The 21,518-nt window shown below is 39.9% G+C and overlaps 1 protein-coding gene across 4 annotated transcripts in view; it reads left to right on the top strand.

The window, feature by feature from the left end:
• The window catches only part of Tmem87b (transmembrane protein 87B), a 56,938-nt gene extending 46,785 nt beyond the window's left edge, over nt 1-10,153 (top strand). For all 4 annotated transcript variants that reach the window (XM_045147302.1, XM_045147301.1, XM_004651681.2 and 1 more), the window contains 4 exons: nt 1,856-1,926; nt 4,658-4,710; nt 7,928-7,958; nt 9,261-10,153. In XM_045147302.1, the coding sequence (XP_045003237.1) occupies nt 1,856-1,926; nt 4,658-4,710; nt 7,928-7,958; nt 9,261-9,320 (215 nt within the window). In that variant the 3' untranslated portion in view covers nt 9,321-10,153. The remainder of the gene's footprint in view (nt 1-1,855; nt 1,927-4,657; nt 4,711-7,927; nt 7,959-9,260) is intronic.
• Nucleotides 10,154-21,518: the final 11,365 nt, after the last annotated feature.

The raw sequence follows: 21,518 nt of genomic DNA, 5'->3' as shown, positions 1-21,518 counted from the left end.
ATTCTAAGTTAAAAGGGCCTTGGACCTTCCATTGAAACTCCTGAAAGGGTCACTTCTTAGAAGTGAAGACCACATTCCAGGACCATAGGAAATCACTGTAACAACCTGGTGGTTAAGAGAAATTTACTGTCACACCTAACTCTGAGGTGAAAAAAGCTTATCCTGATAAAATCCAAAAGCAAACTTTTACAAGATCAAAGAAATATACCAACTTAAATGTTCATTAGAAAAGCAACACTGGGCTACAGAGATGGCTCAGTGGTTAAACACACTTGCTTGCCATGCCTAACAGCCCAGATTTGATTCTCCAGTACCCACATTAAGCCAGATGCACAAAGAGCCACATGCAACTGGAGTTTGTTTGTAGCAGCTAGAGGTCCTGGCACACCCATTCTCGTTCTCTCTCCTCTCTACCTCTCTCCTTGCAAATAAATAAATACCTGGCACACCCATTCTCTCTCTCTCTCCTCTCTACCTCTTTCCTTGCAAATAAATAAATAGCTAGAAATATTTTTTTAAAAACCATTCTCATGTGTGTAATTGGGCTGCAGAAGGAGAAGAGGGGATAGGAATTTTTAAAAATATGACAGAAGTATTGGCCAAATAATGTCCCAAATTGATCTGTACCAAGCCTTAAATCAGAAAAGCTAATTGAGCCCCAAATGGTAACAATTCAAAAAGTAGCTCACTTAGACATCATAGGCAGGTGCTGAAAACCAAGGGAACCGGAAGTTCAGTAAGAACCCTAAAAAGAAGCTGCATTAGACTCAGGGTCAAGGAGAGCAGATATGAAGTTCTGATGCCAATGGATTGACTTATTTTTGTAAGTAGTGAATTAAAAAAAAAAAAAATCATACCAGTCCAGAAAAATAGTTTTTAGAAGTGAAGGTAAAATAAAGACAATTTCAGATAAATGAAAACTCCATTAATTGGTTGTTAGCAGACATGGGCTAGGAAGTAATACCAAAGGAAATTCATTAGGCCAAAAAGAAATTCTGTCAGTTTGAAACTCAGCTATAAAGTGAGCAGAAGGAGAAAAAAAAAAATGCTGAAAATGGTTTGCACATGTATAAATGTGGAGACTTCTTTCTTAAGGCAGAGTCTTACATGGCTGAGGATGGTTTGAACTGTTGAATCTGTTGATTCAGACTCCCAAGTGTACTGTGTCAGCTTGTTTGCTTGTTTACTTATTATTTTTTTAAAAAAATTATTTATCTGAGAGGGACAGCTAGAGAAAGAAAATGAGAGAGAAGGTACCAAATTAGTTAGGAATAAATCCTAGTATTTTGTAGCACAAAATACAGTAGGGCAACTGTAGTTACAAATTCATTGTCTACTTCAAAACACCTAGAAGAAGGTGTGCATGGTGGCGCACGCCTTTAATCCCAGCACACGGGAGGCAGAAGTAGGAGGATCACCATGAATTCGAGGCCACCCTGAGACTACATAGTGAATTCCAGGTTAGCCTGAGCCAGAGTGAGACCCTACCTTGAAAAAAAAAGAAAAGAAAAAATAACAACCTAGAAGAGAGGACTTTGTTCCACCATGAAGAAATGAACAATGTTTTGAAATGATAAATGTTAATCTTACCCTGATTTGATCCTAACACATCCTGTGTAAATAAATGCATTTAAATGTTATACTGTACAATTATATGAATTTTAAAAGCCTACTAAACGTTTTCATGCCTCTTTCCTCTATTTCCATATGGCATATTAAGGCTACCACCTGGGCAAAAGTTACTATCGCTCACCTGTTAGAAAAAAATAGTTTTCCTTATTGGGATATTAAATGTGAACTTACAAAGAATATTATTTTGTAATAATATGTGTTTGTCTGTTTACTTTCATTATAGCTGAAGGAATAAAATTAAGAGCCTCCAAAACAGTTTCAAATGGAACAGCTAAACCTACTTCTGATAATTTTGTGAGTATAGAGTATAATAGAATCTGTATTTAATACTTTAGAAATCTGTATGTATCATATCCCTAGATTATAGAAGAGCACTAAGGGTTTTTTATTTTTTTATTTTTTATTTTGTTATTAAAATGTCTGTTACTCTGTGGTAATACTAGTTCAGTCCCCAACTGTGATGTTGCTGTTGCAGATTCTCACATGCTGTCCATGCACCAACCACCCAACACTTGTGAGGCAGTCATAGGAGAATCACCATGAGTTTAAGGCCACTCTGAGACTACATAGTAAATTCCAGGTCAACCTGGGTTAGAGCAAGACCCTACCTCGAAAAACTTATAAACAAAAAAAGTCAGTGTATTCAAGTGACATTGGAAGCCATTTTAAAGAACAGTTATTACCTGTGGGAAATATTCAGTTCCCAAGTTAACAAAAGCAAGAAGAGTTGTTACCTGTGGAAAATGCTCAGCCACCAAAAGTAACAAGCTTTTTTAAAGAAACAAAACTGTGAAAGTTTGAATAAGATGGTAAAGTAGTAATGAGAGTGAGTTTTTAAAATATTTTTACAAATTTTGCATACAAGTGATGATTATGATGGTTAACAGAAGGGGAATGCCCTATACACATTTGTACTCAGCTGTCTTAGAATTATATATGTTATGAATAGTATAAAATCTGCATGTACATAAAAGTTCTGACAGGACAGGTAGATTGTTCTTTGTTGGATTTGGTGAAATCTCTGATTTTTATTTTTGGTAATCTATAAAATGTGTTGAGTAGCTTCTTGGTAATTTAACTAAATTTTATAAAAGTTACTACCATTAAGCTGGGCATGGTGGCACACACCTTTAATCTCAGCACTTGGGAGGCAGAGGTAGGAAGATCACCATTAAGACCACCCTGAGACTACATAGTGAATTCCAGGTCAGCCTGGGCTAGAGTGAAACCCTACCTCAAAAAACAAGCTAAACAAAACAAAATGAAAAGAAAAAAATTACTACCATTTACTTAATTGGTGTTTAAGCTACAGGTTGAAGATCCTGGATCTGAAAAGTCAAAATCCAAAACTTTTCTTATGAAACAGGTCTTATATATCCCAGGTTAACATTCCCAAAATACAAAAGTTTGAGTACTGCTGTGAGTTCCCAAGTGAAGACTTCCACATCATGTAACTGTTTCATGTGCTAAATTCTTAGAAATATTATATAAAATTATCTTCAAACTTCTGTATAAAATGTATCTTAATCTTAAGTGAATTTCATATTTAGACTTGGGTGCCATCTCATCATGTATATATAAATCTTCCAAAATTCAAAAGAATCAAATCTAAAATGATTCTGGCCCTAAGCTTGGATCAGGGATACTTAAATCCTATTATATTCTCAATTTGCTATGTTTTTTCCTCTTACTTTGGTGATACATCTCAGTTCATTTTAAAGCTGAATATTCACAACATGTCATGGAAACATTTTTCATTTTTCTAAACAAGTGCAGTCAGCACTTAGTCAGAAATTGGAGGCCTTATCACTCATTACTTTCTTCTGAGACCCACTCAAAGAAAAGAGATTCCTAATTATACTGGCTCAATTGCTTTGTCTGTAGGTAAGCAATGTATAGTTAGTACTAGAACTAGAGTATTCCATGTAGCCAGGCAAACAAGAAGGAAAATATTTTTATTTCATACTATAAGCCAAAATATTTAGTATATCCTTTGTTTTTCTTTCTTTAGTGAAATAACTATAAGCAAGTTCCTATTAAAAGAAAAAAAAGCTAGATAGGTATTTCTTATCTTCTGTACTACTGTGAGTATCAGTACAAGCGATACAAATAAACCAGCTTTGTGCCAGTTTGTGCTTGTCCTGCCATTCTTTTCTATTGAAAAATATAAACTCAAGAACTTGAACAAATTAGGAAGCATAATAAATGTGAGAAGCTAGAGGACCAATATTGCTATTTTATGTCTTATAAATTACTTCTGCATTTTTTATTTTGGAATCTTAGGGAAAATAAACACTGTATTTAGTTAATGCCAAGGAGTACAAAATTTGTAATGGGGCTGAGAATATAGCTTAGTAGTTGAGTGTTTACTATAAGCATGGGGACCTGAATTAGATCTTAGTACCCATGTATCAGAGGATAACCTCATGAGAAAACAACCAATTTATAATATGCTCAAATATTAAAGTTCCAGGGCTGCAGAGATGGCTTAGTGGTTATAGTGCTTGCCTGCAAAGCCAAAGGACCCAGGTTTGACTCCCCAGGACCCTTGTAAGCCAGATGCACATGGGAGAGCCCACGTCTGGAGTTTGTCTGCAGGGCTAGAGGCCCTGGCATGCCCATGCTCTCTTCTCTCTAAACCTGCCTGTTTCTTTATTGTTTTCTTTCTCTCTCAAACAAATAAATAAAAATATATTAAAGTTCCAATTTTTTTTTTTTAAGCCAGCTTGGCTTTACCCCAACCCTGAGAGGGATGGAGATAACACAGAAGAATCAGTGGGGCTCCCTGGCCAGTTAGTCCAACCAAAAAGTGGGAGCTCAAATTCAGTAAGGTACAGTGTCTTGTGCACACACATACATTTACCACAAACACACACAGAATCTGCAACATTGGCATAATTACTGTGTGGCATGTATGCCAACTTCTTAGGGTATTTGAATTTAAATATGTATATTATATATGTTTTACTAAAAATTTTATTTTCAGATGATATTAAGTAAATGCTAAATATACATCCTTCTACAGGATGAAGATTTGAAGTGGGTGGAAGAAAATATTCCCTCTTCATTCACAGATGTGTAAGTATACTCTATTAAAGTCTCTTTTGGCCCTAATTTAAAGGGATAGTTTCCACATTTTGTTCTATACGTCTCAGATTCACATTTCCATATGTTTTTGTAGGATTCCCATCATCAGAGAATAGCTAAGTTATTTCTTACAGAATTATAATGAAAACAAAGCCCTAACTTGGGCTCTTCTCCCCTTTAAAAAAATATTTTATTTTTATTTATTTGAAAGAGAGAGGGGGAGAGGGGGATGGAGAGAGTGAGAGAGGAAGAGAGAGAGAGAATGAGAATATGAATATGGGTGTGCTGGGGCCTCTAGCTGCTACAAACTCTAGATGCATGCACTGCCTTGTGCATCTGGCTTTACCTGGGTCCTGTGGACATAAACCTGGCTCCTTTGGCTTTGCAGGGAAGCGTCTTAATTGCTGAGCCATCTCTCCAGCCCCCTTCTTCCTTCATTGTGTAGCACGATTTTAATGCTAGCAGCCTCTATATACTCCAGGCTTTTCTCATCTGCCGTTTTTAGAATCATTTTTTAAAATTTTTTTTTATTTTGCAAAAGTTTAAACATATAGAACTTTCTTATTTATTATTTATTTATTTATTTTGCTCAGTATTTGTGTGTTGAAACACCACATGAGTTAGTCTGTGGTGAGGTGCGTTCACAGTGGTCAGAGAGGCATGTTGGGTGTCTCATCCATCACTCTTCCACCCAGTCTTGTTTTTGAGCCAGAATCTCCATCAGATCCTGGAGCTTGCCAGGGTTGGTTTGGGGTTTTACTTATGTTTTGTGAACTCCCATAATTCCCGAGTCTGTACTTCCCTGCAAAATTGAGGTTACGGATGTGTGTGGCCATGCCACCTGTCAGTGTTGGTTCTCAAGATCTGACTCAAATGGCCTCAGGTCCCCTTAGGTCCTCATGCTTGTTCAGGGAGCACGCCTGACCACTGAGCCATCTCTCTAGTCCCAAACTCTGATCTTTGCCTTTTGTTTTTCAAGGTAAGGTCTCACTCTAGCCCAAACTTATTTTTAAATATTTTTGAAAATTATTTATTTATTTATTTATTTGATAGAGGAAGGGAGAGTGAGTGAGAGAATGGGCGTGTCAGGGCCTCCAGCCACTGTAGACAAACTCCATATGCATGTGCCCCCTTGTGCATCTGGCTAATGTCGGTCCTAGGGAATTAAACCTGGGTCCTTTGGCTTTGCAGGCTAAGCCATCCCTCCAGCCCCAAACTTCTTTTTAAACACATATAAACACAGTCCCACATATTGTCTGGAAGTGTTTGGAGGAACAATATGAACATGGGATAACAGTTCTCTTTGGCACCTTTGAATTGTTTAGGTTCCTCTCTATTTCATGTGTTCAACATGAAAATTCCACATAGCTGTTTCCACAAGAATGAAAGTCAGACTCTCCAAGTATAGTCAAGTTTTCAAGTATTGTGGCTCCTACCTAGATAACATCTGTCTGGAATTAGACTTTTTTTTCTTAAAGCTTTTTTAACTTAAAATATTTGCGATGGGGAGGGGAGGGAGAGAATGGGCATGCCAAGGCCTCTAGCCACTGTAAGCGAACTTCAGATGCATGAACCACCTTGTGCATCTGAGACCTAGAGAATCGAACCTGGGTCCTCTGGCTTTGCAGGCCTTAACCACTAAGCACTCTCTCTAGCATGTGGAATGATTGAGTTTTTTTTTTTTTTAATATTTCTTCTGGTATAAGTAGGATGGAAATGAATATGTATCATTTTTGTTTGTCTGAAAGTGTTTATTGTTCTTTTTTTTGGAAGATATTTTTGTTGGTTATAGAATTCTTGGTTTACTTTGGGTTTTTGTTTCAAAGAGTGTTTCTTTAATGCCTTCAGATTTTCACAGTTTCAGCAGGAAGTTTCCTGTAGTTCTTCTTTGTCTTTCATGTTATGCATTTTTGTTTTGTGTGGTAGTTTTCCTTTTATTTACTTATTTTTGCTAGCTTCAGGATTTTCTCTTTACATTTCATTACCGAATAGGACAATTTTACATGTGCATGATTGTGAATACATGTTTCAATTTCTTACGGATATATACTAGAAATGGAATTATGAGGTAATATGATAACCACGTGTTTAACAATGTAATAAAATGCTAACCTGTTTTCTCTAAAGCTGCTGCATTATTGTACTTTTCTCTTAGTCATGTATGAGAGTTCCAGTTTCTCCACATCCTTGCCAACATTTGTTTTGTCCACCTTTTAATGTTATTTTCTTAGTGGGTGGTTGTAAAACATCATTTTAGTGTGCTTTTGAGTAACTGGAATTTGGAGGGACTGGTGTTATTTAAACCATGGTAACTAAAATTCATGCATATCATGTTTTTGCACAATAAGAGCTAAAACTAATAATGCGTACTTTTTTCTTCCAATATAAATGGAAAATATGTCTTCATTTTCCCATGTGTTTAGTATTTCTCCTTTTCTTGTCAAGTATATGAGCTAAGAGCTTTTTCCTTGTAGGTCTTTCTTTAAAACTGTTTGAAGCATTGGTTTGTTTGCAACAGATTCTCTTACATTTTATTTATATGAACATATATTTAGTTTGCCTTTCTTTTTAAAAGGATTGCTTTGTTTGAATTTTGTTTGAGCGCTTCCAAGTATTGTACTTTGTGACTTCCGTGCTGCAACTTTGACAGCTATACTTTTTCCTTTAGAGGCCTCTTCTTTAAAGGTCCTTTGCACATTGAGGCTACTGAAAGCTTACTGAACATTTGTTTACATGCATCTTTCCTTTTTATCCATTATTAATCTTCCCCAAGCAGTAGTTGTGTTGTCTGTACCTCTCTGTAGACATCCATGCAGTGGTAATAATGCCGCATGAGTTAAACAAATGCCAGGTTCTGTAAATACCACCTTCCACAATGTGTTGCTTGTCCCTCCTAAATTTCCACTCAAATTTTTAAAATAAATACATTCCTGTAATTAGCACCCAAATCAATAAGCATAACATTGCTAATAGCCCTCAGATCCGCTTGTTTCACTCCCAGGTAGGGATCCCATTGTTCAAAAGTCCTGTTGTTCTCATACCTCTATGATTTTGTCTGTTTCAAATATTTTACTGTAGGGAGCATTGACACTCCCTGCATATGTCCTGTAGTGGGACTTGATGGGCCTAGGATAGTTTTGCATTCAGCTTTCATAAACTTACTGACCTTGTGTTTATTAACGCTGTCCCTTTCCCCCTTTTATTTCAGAGCTCTTCCAGTGTTAGTAGATTCAGATGAGGTAAACCATTTTTTTTCATATTTTCTTATAGCTATTATTGTTATGTTCACTGAGAAGAAATGTATTTCAGTAATTAATGTGATAATTCTCTTTTGAAACAATTATTAGCTGAGCAGAAGGAAGTTCTGTGAATTGATTGTAGCAAAGCATAGAAGATTTATATGTTAAGTCCACATTTCCAAGATAAGTGCTTATTGTGACAGGGAAGAATTATTTGATAAGTTTTTCTATTTTATTATTTGTTAAGCTCTTAATATGACAGTTTAATTAGCCTCTGATACTTGTAGATACTTTATTGGAGTAGTAACTAAACTTTTTTTTGTCATTTTTACTTACTAAACAGATTTGAATAGAGGATATAGATTTTGGAAAGTATTTGGAAAAAAAAAAAACATTCATTATGGGTCACTTGGACATTACAAGGGTATTCCAAGGCAGGGAAGTCAGAGGTATATAAAGTAAAGGATAAATACAGCAATCAGAAAAGGGGAAAGAAATCAGTAGTGACTGTAGGGTATGAGAACAGGAGCTGTATCCAGTGAAATGTAAGGAAAATGATTCTTGTAACCTTTGACTGTAGCATGATGGAAAGGGTTTGAGGCCTTGCTACGAAACAACTAAAGACTTAGAAATATACAGAAAGATATACCATAGAATTACTTTTTTTAAAAATTACTTATTTGCAAGCTCAGAGAAAGATAGGGGGAGAGGGAAGGAACGAAGGAGAAAGAGAAAATGAGAGTGGGTGAGCACACCAGGGCCGCTTGCCACTGCAAACAAATTCCAGATGCATGTGCCACTTTATGCATCTGGCTTGACTGGGTACTGGGAACTCGACCCCGTGGCCGTCAGGCTTCACAAGCAAGTACTTTAGCTACTGAGCCACCTCTTCAGCCCTAGAATTACTTGTTATAAAGGGCATTTTGCTTTCTCATTTGATTAAATAGTTGACTTATAATTTATAATTTCAAGGATTCATTAGCTCAATAACATAAGACAAATCTCTAGAAACTGTGCCTAAGAGATCCGTTTTAGTTCTGGTTCTGCCTGTCCACAGGAATCTGAACTTGCTGTGTTTTCTAGAAGAAGAATATGGAAGTTTCCTGGCCATCTTAGCAGATAGCAGATGCTTTATTAAAGGGTGTGGGTTACATGGTTTTTATTTTTATAGCTGGTACTTCCCCAAAATTATGGCTGTTGAAAGATTAAATTATGATTTTTATAAATTTTTTTAAAATGTTAGGCTCTGAAAGTGGCATCAATGTTTTGACACCTATCTTTGTTTTTCTCCCCCCTCCTCAGGAAATTATGACTAGATCAGAAATAGCTGAAAAAATGTTCTCTTCTGAAAAGATCATGTGATTGGGACCTATGTAAATGAAATGAATGAACAAGAAAGGACTGTCTTTCCTCGAGACTGAAAGTGCTTTGCTGTGATAGAGGATAATAAGTTATTACTGTGTTGTCTTGGAAATCTATGTATTAAAAGGGAAAAATTCAGGTGATGGGAGGGTGTTGTAGCCCTCATAAAGCCAACTTTTAAATGTGTTTAATTGTCATTAAATTGCCTGAATTTGGAAATAACCTGGGGGGAGTATTATGATAATGATATATGCACAAAGCCTGTATGTTGACAGTGGCAGGTATGTGAATTTGGTTTCTGTCTCTCTTCTCTGGCAAATATGACAACTCCAGAATTAAAAAAAAAAATGTATGAACACTCCACTACTTATGTGTGCGAAAATGTGATTCTTCTGAGGTATAGATTATCCGTGTCTCTATCTTTTGCAGCTATAATTTTCTTTGACATCTATATTGAAGTGACAATGTTGGAACATAAGCATGTTTATGTATTTCATTTTGCCTTTGTTATTTGGTTTGCCCAAAGCTCTTGTTTGTAAATACTCTCATGTACATCAAATCATGGAGTTAGGCCTTCTCTGAGCTAGGGGAACACAAGAGCTCTGGGAGAGAAGTCTTGAGGGATACTTCCAAAGATGTGCTCCCTCAGACCATAGATCCCTGTGCTGCTGTTGGTCCTTCTGTGACCCCTGACCACATGGCTCCCCTGACGCTGGCTCACCCAGCCAGCTGGAAGGAAGGCCCATTCCTCATGAAACTTTTGGGAACTAGAACTGTATTGTTTACATACTCTTGGCATTTTCTGTTTCATAATAAAAAAAATTACTTAATTACATAGTGCATCACAATTAACTTATAATTAATTAGCCATCAACTGTATTTTGTACCTTAGTCTGTTATGTGTTTAAATGTATGATTTATAAGCTTTTGTTTTAATATCTTTTAAAATATAGAATGTCCTAACATTGAAAGGCAGTTGAATGTAGTATGATGAGCATGTGAGTCTTGCTGATTTCATGACCAAAGATACAAGGCTAGCTGACGTTGGGCGTAGCAGTAATAATGGAAGGTAGAATCTTGTGTATCTTCTCACTGACGGACTTCTAACTTAAAGAATTTTAACTGAAGAAACATGCAGATCCTAACTAGGACAAACATGGCAGTGTAACCTGCAATTGTTACTGTGAAGCCACAGAACAAACCCTTTTCTTCCTGAAGCCTAGTTTCTGAATTCATTTCTCGTTTACTCGTTTCAGAGGGGCTAGTGAAGATATAATTCTAGTAGTAATTCATCTTCAGATATGTTTGCAGATGTGTTTTCAGTAACGAACCTTTGGAAGGTGAGCATTGTTGGCAGACCTGGCAGACAAAGGTTTCTCCAGAGTGTGACTGCTGTCATTCTTGGCTGCACAGATGGGCTCCTGTCCATGGTACTTCACGGCAGTTTACCTTGTAACCTACTTGTTTCACAACTGGAGGTGATTGCAGCTTTTTATTTTATTTTATTTTTTTGGACAGAGTCTCATTATGTAGCTCAAGTTGGCCTTGGGCTTCTGGTCTTCCTGCCCCCACACCCTTAGTACTAAGATTACAGGCATGCACCACCATGCCCACTTTAATTCTCTAATACTCTCCCCTCACAAGTTGAGGGAATTGGCCCCAACCCTCATACCTGTAGTTGAACAGAATCCTGAGCTTGCAGCCAGTGGTTGCTGCACATTTAGTGACCTGTGAGTAGGGAATTGATGGCCAGGGAAAGTTCCCCTATCTTCAGGCTAATAATGTTTATAAAACACTGGAAAGACAAATGATGCTACCTCCATAGCATAGCTGCTATAGACAGAAATGCAATGTTTTCTCCATCCAGAGAAAGAGGAATTTCCTCCCAGTAGCCTCCTTAGAAATGTTTCTAGAACAGTATGTGTGGTTACCAGTTGCCATCAGTGTTGGTATTTGATGACCTGAATTGAGTATTCCAAGGAGGCCACTACATAGCGTCTCTCCCTTGTCTTCATGAGGTTTCCAGACATCAGGGCCTCCCAGGTGTTCAGATCTATGTTCCCACTGCTGGTGGGATGGGTCTGCCTCATAATGGAAGGGTCTTAAGATAGGGGTCTGGTTTTATGTGTGTCTTGAAAAAATGCTCAAGAGTTTCTGTTATCTAGTTCACATTAGATGTATATGATGGATGATGGATGAAATTTGCCTGGGAGAAATTTTTATGATTTGAATTAGGTTAGTATGTAAGTATCTATTTTAGAGCATAGTCAACTTTGTGTATTTCAGTAGATAAGAAAAAAAGTGAATGTTTTAAGCCTGAGAGATGGTAGGATGTTGTTTTTCATGCCCTGTAGACTACCAACTTTTCCTCTGTAGTATAGTACATGATGTTTGCACTACTGTAATGTCAAGAGTGAAAGTAAAAATGTGTGTGCAAGGTTGTTTTTAAAAACCTTTTTGATAGAGGTTTGCTACTGTTGCCCTGGCTGTACATGATGAAGGTTGAGACACATACCAGGTTTCCGTCTCACGTTCTGCTACTAGTGTCCGTATGATCAACAGCATGCAATAAGCAATACAAAACACCAAGCCTTATGCCTACCACAAAGAAGTTCCATACAAGCTCATGTTGTGAACATACCCATTGTACATAAGTGATAAAGCTAGATTTTTAAGGAAGTGTTCATTATAATATGGAAACTTAATATTGCATTAATAAACATCTTTAGAACTAGGAAAACATTTCCTTGGGAAGAAAGTTTAGGGGTTAAAATTGTCTTTTTTTATTTGAAAGGGTTAAATTAGTCTAATTTAGAAATTCCTTTGAATATAGGACATAATTTGAAGGGCTTTTATTTGAAAAATTGTATTTTTATGCCTTAATATTTGTTTTCTTAATAAATTACTTTCTGAAACTTTGGATGATTGGTTTTTGGGGATATCTATTAGTGCTAGGTTATGAAAATCTGTAGGAAATACAGCCTTCAGCAGACAACAGGATATGAAATTCTTCAAAGAGGAGGTATACTTAATCAGCTTGAGAAAAGGTTCAATCTTAGGGGAAAATGCATTAAAAAAGGGAAATTTAAGAAAAGTCAAGCTAATCTAAATTTATGCACTTTATATGTGTGTGTATTTGTGAAATCCCTGCAATGTAATTGATTCAGTTTTGTGACTTCACAAAACCTCTTTGGTAAACAGCTACTTTATGGGTTATGCAGCCACTAAATTATAATGAATTTATAATAAATACATATATGGGAAATACGAAACAAGGGCACACACATGTTAACCTTTCCCTATGTGCAAACAAAAGTAAGAATGGAATAGCACTGATTCAAAAGTGTGTCCACCATTAGTGCTGTGGCTACTGTTTGATCATCACTTGGTTCCAGCCTTTCAGAAAATTTAAATTATTTGCCATGTGACAATTCTGGTGCAAGTAAAGAGATGGAGGGAACAACCCTTCTTCATATGGCCCCTCACGAGCCCACAGGTTGTTTTTATCTGTGAAAGGAAGGCCTGCCATCTGCATCCTACCAGCAAAAAGGAAAAGGTCTGGAAGATTCAGGGAGAACAGGATGTAGAAGTGGTAGACTTTGCTTCTGGGTTTATTGGTTTGGCAGAGCTTAGTAATACGGTCGCACTAGACTGCCAGTTAGGCTGGGAGGTGTCACAGCCATATGCCTGCCTGCTGTGCTAGTTCTGTGGAAGAAGAGGACAACAAAATTAATACTTCTGCTTGGTCGTTCAGGAGCCAGTAGACTGGGAGACTTGGACACTTCTCATTTCTCTGCTAATTTTTTAAAAAGAAGCACAGTGATGAATAAATACATAAGACGTGGTAGTGCCTTACTTACACTCTGATACAAGAAAATGTAGAAGCCAGCATGGTCTCAGGTCACAGTAACGAAGTGCCTCCTGCTAAGTAGGTGCAATGTGGAGGTCACAGACATTCCCTTGAGTCATTGTGGAAGAACGGAGGAAAAGCAAGAGCTCTTTTAATAACTGATGGCAAGTTAAGGAGTTGTAATGGGAAGCTTTTCCCTTGGGGAGATGCAGACATGTCTTTACCCCAGATGGGGCTCAGATGGAAGACCAAAGTACAATGACACAAATACTAGTTCAGTGAAACAATAAGTTTATTGGGGAGTCACAGAGCATAAAGAGGGGTTATAGGAATGTGGGGTCCCCAAAGCAGCCACTGCGGTGGAGATTCCTGTGTCAAATTTACTCCTTGGGTGCTCCTCCCTCAGGCTCAGGATGAGGGCTTACTTACAAGAGCATCGGGACCCCACAGCAGCCACACCACGGAGAAGTCTCACTCCAACCTGAATGACAACTTCCCTGTGGCTGCTTCTAGACGCTCCTTGTCCCTGCCCAGGAGTGTGAGACCACAGAGCAGCCCTTCAGTGAGGCTCACCATGCCTGTGGGTGAGGGCTTACTTACAGAGATAAGACCCCAAAGCAGCATTACAGTGGGGCTCAGTATACCGGGATTACCCCCACAGATACTCCTCATTCAGTCTCAGGGTGAGGACTGACTGACTTACAGAGCATGGAGATGCCAGAGACACTACCTTGATGGAGCTTCTTGTCCACAGATCTTGTTCTCTCTATATGCTCTAGCCCCAGGTCACAAGATCCTGTGAATTATTGTATACAGCTAGCACCCCCTAAATCTCAGGTGGGGGTCTGATGAGCCTCCCCATACCTTCTCTCATGAGTTGACCCAGCTGCTTTTGAGAAAGCTCGTAATAGTTGACACTTTCCAATGTGGAGGAAATTTGCCAAAAACCAGTACAGGGAGTATTTGCAGAGCATCAGGCTTTGTTGACCATCATATCTCCCAAGTTGGCAAGGAAGAGAAACTATCAAGGTTTATACCATTCCTTTCCCTGGTTTATAGACTAGAAAACTGCCAAAGGTCACTCTCCTGACAAAAGAGGTACACAAACAGGATTCTTGAAAGATTCCTGGAAGTCTTAGGAAAGGTTCAACTAGAAAGTCAGGGAGGGCTGGAGAGATGGCTTAGCGATTAAGTGCTTGCCTGTGAAGCCTAAGGACCCTGGTTCGAGGCTTGGTTCCCCAGGTCCCACGTTAGCCAGATGCACAAGGGGGCGCACGCGTCTGGAGTTCGTTTGCAGAAGCTGGAAGCCCTGGCGCGCCCATTCTCTCTCTCTCCCTCTATCTGTCTCTCTGTGTCTGTCGCTCTCAAATAAATAAATTAAATAAAATAAAATAAAAAAAGAAAGTCAGGGAAATGCATTTAAAGGACTTGCAGCTCAGGCCTCCAAAAGGTGGCCAAGGTCTGTGGAAGGTGCAGTGGTGACTGTTGGGTGTCAGGAGGACTCACTGGTGACTGCTGGGTGTGCCGAGGATTCACTGGCGACTGTCAGGTGACAGGTAGACTCACTGGTGACAGGTGTCATGAGGACTCACTGGTGACAGTCAGGTGTCACAAGCACTCAGTTGAGGCTAACTTCACAAGAAGCTTATACACATTCTAAGGTTGGTTTTCTCATGCTAAAAAGGAAGTTATCCAGGGAAAACTCCCCTTAAAAGTATATTGGCATTTTAGCCAAAGTTTTAGGTTGCCGTGAGGCTGAATTCATATGCAGTTAATTTTTTTTTCTCTTCTACCAGCGGCTTTTTATCATTGCCTTTGATTTCCCAGGACCCACGTTATCCAGATACACAAGGGGGTGCACGTGTCTTGAGTTTGTTTGTAGTGGCTGGAGGCCCTGGTGCACCCATTCTCTCACTCTCCCTCTTTCTCTGTCAAATAAATACATAAGTAAAAATAAAATACATTTAAAAAATTAGGTAGAGAAGCTGGGCATGGTGGCGCATGCCTTTTAGTCACAGCACTTGGGAGGCAGAAGTAGAAAGATCACTGTAAGTTTAAGGCCGCCCTGAGATTACATAGTGAATTCCAGGTCAGCCTGAGCTAGAGTGAGACACTGCCTTGAAAAAAATCAAAAATAAATAAACAAACAAATAAATAAAGGTAGAAGCCTGGTGGTGCATTTCTTTAATCCCAGCACTCAGGAGGCAGAGGCAGGAGGCTTGCCATGAGTTCAAGGCCACCCTGAGACAACATAGTGAATTCCAGGTCACCCTGGGCTAAAGTGAGACCCTACCTTAAAAAAAAAAAGTAAAAATTTTTAATTTTTTAAAAATTTTGGAAATTAACCAGTTTTATAGGAACATTGCAGAATCTCAGTAAGAACAGAAAGCATGTGGTGTATAAACTTGTTCTGGCCTTGAACTCTGATCCCCAGTTCAACAGAAACCTTGCAAAATAGCAGAACTTTGGGCATTTTGCTTGGAAGGAAAAATGGCCAGATGTGCGGTTATACACTGATTCATGCGCTGTGGCCAACGGTTTGGCTGGATGGTCTGGGACTTGGAAGAAGTACAGTTGGAAAATTGGTGAGAAGGACATTTCGGGAAGGTGTATGTGGATAGAACTCTCTGAATGGGTAAAGGATATAAAGATACTTGTGTCCCATGTTAATGCTCATCAGACGGTGACCTCATTGGAGGATGACTTTAATAATCAAGTAGATAAGCTGACCCGTTCTGTGGATAGTGGTCAATCTCTTTCCTCAGCCACCCCTGTCATTGCCCAGCGGGCCCATGAACAAAGTGGCCATGGTGGCAGGGATGCAGGCTATGTATGGGCCCAACAACATGGACTTCCACTAAGGCTGATCTGGCTACAGCTACTGCTGGGTGCCAAATTTCCCAGCAGCAGAGATCAACTCTGAGTCCCCAATATGGTAGCATTCCTCGGGGTGACCAGCCAGCAACCTGGTGGCAGGTTGACTACATTGGACCACTTCCATCATGGAAAGGGCAGCGTTTTGTCCTTACTGGAATAGACACTTAATCTGGGTATGCATTTGCCTTTCCTGCACGTAGTGCTTCTGCCAAAACTACCATCCGTGGGCTTACAGAATGCCTTATTCACCATCCTGGCATTCCACACAGCATTGCTTCTGACCAAGGAACTTACTTCACCACCAAGGAAGTTCGGCAGTGGACTCATGATCATGGAATTCACTGGTCATAACATGTGCCCCACCATCCTAAAGCAGCTGGCTTGATAGAACAGTGGAATGGCCTTTTGAAGAAACAGCTACAGCGCCAACTAGGTGGCAACAGCTTGGAGGGCTGGGGGAGTGTCCTCCAGCAGGCTGTATATGCTCTGAATCAGCGTCCCATATATGGTACTGTTTCTCCTATAGCCCGGATTCACGGGTCCAGGAATCAGGGGGTGGAAATGGGAATGGTCCCACTTGCCATCACCCCAAGTGACCCATTAGCTAAATTTTTGCTTCCTGTTCCCACAACCTTACACTCTGCTGGCCTACAAAGTCTTGGTTCCAGAGGGGGGAGTGCTTTTGCCAGGAGACATGAAGAACATTCCATTGAACTGGAAGCTAAGACTCTCCCCTGGCCACTTTGGGCTCCTAATGTCCTTGAGTGAACAGGTTGAGAAAGGAGTTACAGTGACAGCAAAGGTGATTGATCCAGACTACCAGGGGAAAATTGAGCTGCTCCTCCACAATGGAGGTAAGGAAGAGTATGCCTGGAGTGCAGGAGATCCTTTAGGGTGTCTCTTACCCATGCCATTATCAAAGTCAATGGACGACTGCAACAACCCAATAGAAGTAGTGTAATAAGTGGCCCAGATCCTTCAGGAATGAAGGTATGGGTCACCCCTCCACATAAAGAACCAAGCCCGGCTGAGGTGCTTGCTGAAGGTGGAGGAAATGCAGAATGGATAGTAGAAGGTAGTTACAAATACCAGCTAAGGCCACGTGATCAGTTACAGAAACGAGGATTTAATTGCCATGTTTCTGTCCTACCTTGATAAAGAGTGTTTGTACATATCTACACCAATATTAAGTTTGTATTACTAGCTAACTATTGAATTTACATTAGACCTATTATATTAGAGACTAAGCATTCCTCAAGGAATCTTGCTTTGTGTTGGGAGGAAGATTTTGTGGTTCCAGTTATATGTGGGATAGTTATACCATGTTAGGCAGAATTATGAGCTTGTTACTATTTTCATTAAGGAGATATGTTTTGGTGTCAAGTTAACAAGGAGTGGACTTTTGATAGTTAAGGTGATGTCAACTTGATCTGTTTAGTAATCCACAGAAATCCCTTTCGGGTGGGTCTCCGAGGTTGCTTCCAGGAAGGATTAACTGAAGGAGGAAGTACTTCCCCCAGAGTGACCCCTTCCTCCAGAACAGGCAGTCCCTCTCAGAGGGGGACTTCATATAAGGGAGCTCTGGGTGAAAAGGATCTCTTCCTTCTTCCCACTTGGCTGCCAGAGCTGCTCACGGAAGACCAGTGCGGGCTGAAGACCAGTGTCAACTGAAGACCCGCATAGATCAAACCTCAGCAGCTCCTCAGAAAGCCTCCAGGCCTTCAGTGCCAGATCAGGACTACTGAGGCATCTGGCCATGTGGACTGAGCAGCTACCAGGTTCATTGATTCTTAGGCCTACAACTGCTATTGGACTACCGCAAGCTACTCCAATAAATTCCTTTTTAAAAATAATTCATTCTAGGGCTAGAGAGATTGCCTAGTGGTTAAGGCATTTGCCTGTAAAGTCAAAGGATCTCAGTTACATTCTCCAGGACCCACATAAGTCAGATGCACAAGGGGTGCATGCATCTGGCGTTCCTTTGCAGTGGCTGGAGGTCCTTGCATGCCCATTCACACTAATTCTTTCTGTGTCTCTCTGTCTCTCCCTTTCTCTCTGTCAAATAAATAAAAATTTAAAAAAAAATTCTAGCAGTTCTGTTCCTCTAGAGAACCCTGATTATTTCACATGATGAATATCCCTTATCCAAATTGCTAGGGATCAGAAGTGTTTCAGATTTCGGGTTTGAAAGAATTGGAATATTTCAGGGACAGGTTCCAGGTCTAAAGCCAGCTGTTCCTTAATGTTTGTTATGTACCTATACACACAGCCCAAAACCAATTCTTTACAATGTTTTTAGTGTTCTTAACATGTTGACTTCAGCCTGTCACAAAGTTCAAGTGTGGAATTTCCTTCTTGGGGTGTTACCTTGGCACTCAGAAAACTGGATTTTTGGCTTTCAGGGTTTGAAGTTAGAGATTCTCAGTCTGCATTTGCCCTGCCTGCTGATTTCCTAGAAGATACACTGAAGGCTTTATCCATATTTGACCTGGCTCTGCCTTCCCACTGTTAACCTCATTCCAGGTGGTGCCTGTAAAAAAGACTGGCAAGCACATGCTTTTAAGAACCAGAGGCTCTGCAAAGCAAACAACAGACTGGCCTATGGGCCTTAGAAGGAAGAGATGAAGAATGCGATGACCACTGAGACTCTGAAAATCTACAGTGTATTTCTGTGTCTCTCACAGCTCAGGTGCATGCATTGAGGTTTGTGCGTGCTGGCAAAGACCCCAAGCAGGAGGGAGGCTGCAGCACAGTTGTAAATTGTCTGGGTGTGCAGTTAAGCTGTGCCCCGCCATATACACAAGCCACTTTGACAAAGACTGGAAGATTGACTGTTTCCAAGAATTTAAATATACCTCTGTTTAATAATTGACTGGCCACTAGATAACTAGAGAACTCAGTGACCACATGTTACAAAAAATATACACTACAGAATTAGTTCAGAGAAGGAACTAAACTACTATAGCAAACTCTGGGGAAAGGAAAGAATCTGAATTGTAGTATTATTGCATCATACTACCTAAATTGGCCAGTTTCATCAGAAACTGGTATAAGTAAAAAAGGAAACTAAAATTTTCCCACAAAAGACCAAATATTGGACTTAGGAGACAAAAATGTTTTTTTTCCCACCATTGGAGTTAACTGTTCCAGTATTACTGTGATGGTTCGTCTCAGTTGTCAACTTAGGAGGATTTAGAATCACCATGAGAACAGATCTCTGGGATACCTGTGAGTGGTTTTCTAGGTTAGCTGAGGTGGGAAGACTCACCCTACATGTGGGCAGTGTCACTCCATGGGCAGGAGTCCTGGACTGTGGGGAAAGGATGTCACCCTAATCTCAGGTTTCTGACTGCAAATACAATGTGATCAGAGAAGCTTCATGTTCCTGCCACCTTCCTTCCCTGCCATCAGGAACTGTGTTTTCTACAATGTAAGCCAAAATAAACTCTTCTTTAAATTGCTTCTGTCAGATATTTTGTCATAGCAAGGAGAAAAGTAGCTAACACAGTTATCTTATAACCATTTCTTAAACTAGACTCTAAGAAGTACGAAAGCATGATGTCAGTTTCCAACGCAGTGCCTCAGGGACACGCTATTATGGAATTGGTAACTATAAAGATGAAGATTAGGCAATCAATTTAACATGAAGTTGTGAATTTACTTCTCAAGTTGAAATGTTCCTGTGATCTCTTCAGTACCCTGGTACCCGGCTTGAGGCTCGGGGCTGCAGGACAGCTCGTGCCCTTACTTGTTTCACGTGGCAAATATCGGTGGAACAAGAAAGGGTAAGGATGTTTGAGATCTGTTAATCGGGTTTATTATATGTATTGGTTACTTTCTTATTGCTTATTGGATCGAACACAAGAATGGCAGAGCAAAAAAAGAGAAAACAGAAATGGGAATGGGGACTGGGAAGATGGGTCAGTGATTTAAGATGCTTGCTTGCAAAGCCTGAAGGCCTGGGTTTGATTCTCCACAGTACCCATGTAAACTATATGCCCAACGTGGCACATGAGTCTGGAGTTTGTTTGCTGTGGCCAGAGGCCCTTGTGTGCCCATCCCTCCACCCCGTTTCTCAGATAAAAATGTTTTTAAAAAATGGGAATGGGGGCTGTAGAGATGGTTTAGCAGTTAACCACTTGCCTGTGAAGCCTAAGTACCCTGGTTCGAGGCTCGAGTCTCCAGGACCCACGTTAGCCAGATGCACAAGGGGGCACATACGCCTGGAGTTCGTTTGCTGTGGCTGGAAGCCATAGTGCACCCATTCTCTCTTTCTCTCTCTATCTGCCTCTTTCTCTCTCTGTCACTCTCAAATAAATAAATAAAAATGAACAAAAAAAATTTTTAAAAATGGGAATGAAATAATAATTGGAACTGTTTCAAGAAAATGACCCCAATAGACCCAAACTAGTGATAAAAGTCAATTATTTATTTATTTATTTTATGAAAGAGAGAGAGAGAGAGAATTAGCATGCCAGGGCCTCCAGCCATTGCAATTGGACTCCGGACATGTGTGCCACCTTGTGTGCATGTGTGACCTTGAGCGTGTGTCACTTTATGCAGCTGGCTTACATGGGATCTAGGGAGTCAAACGTGGGTCCTTAGGCTTCACAGGTAAGCACCTTAACCACTAAGTCCTATCTCCAGCCCTACTTATTTAATTTCACAAGCCAGGTGTGATGGCTCATGTCTTGGAAGGTTGGTTGCCTTGACTACAGAGTGAGTTAATTTCATGTCAGCTAGGCTAGAGTGAGCCATGCCTCAAAAACAGCAACCAACCAGACAAACAAACGAACAAAAAACTTCACAAAGAAAGGTCAGGCCCAGTAGGAAGACTTCACTACTAAACTCTATCACACACTTAAAGAAAAATTAATTCTTCACAAACTCAACCAAAACATAGAAGGGGGAGCCCAGCACATTTTGTGACATCAGTATGACTGATGCCAAACTAGTAAAATGGTTAGAGAGGTGGCTTAGTGGTTAAGGCACTTGCCTACAAAGCCTAAGGACCCAGGTTCGATTCCCAGTACCCATGTAAAGCCAGATGCACAAAGTGGCTCATACGCCTAGAGTTCGTTTGCAGTGGCTGCAGGCCCTAGTGGGCCCATTCTATCTATCTGCCTCTTTCTCATTTTCTCTTAAAAACAAAAAGACAATACAACAGACTGATGTTTTCCCTGAGTATGGAAACAAATATTCTCAGCAGCATAGCAGCAAGCCAAAGCCAAGCACGATGACATGTAAGAGGTTTAACTTTTTTTTTTCAAAGTAGAGTTTCACTCTAGTCCAGGCTGACCTGGAATTCACTATGTAGCCTCAGGGTGGCCTTGAACTCATGGCGATCCTCTTAACTCTGCCTCCCGAGTGCTGGGATAAAGGCATGTGCCACCACGCCCAGCAAGGTTTAACTTTAAAAAAAATATTTATTTATTTGAGAGGCTGGAGAGATAGCTGAGCAGTTAAGTGCT

This window comes from Jaculus jaculus, chromosome 4, assembly GCF_020740685.1.
Source record: "Jaculus jaculus isolate mJacJac1 chromosome 4, mJacJac1.mat.Y.cur, whole genome shotgun sequence".
Lineage (NCBI taxonomy): Eukaryota > Metazoa > Chordata > Mammalia > Rodentia > Dipodidae > Jaculus > Jaculus jaculus.
Note: the sequence above shows the minus strand (reverse complement) of the source record. Positions and strands in the feature narration are given on the sequence as shown.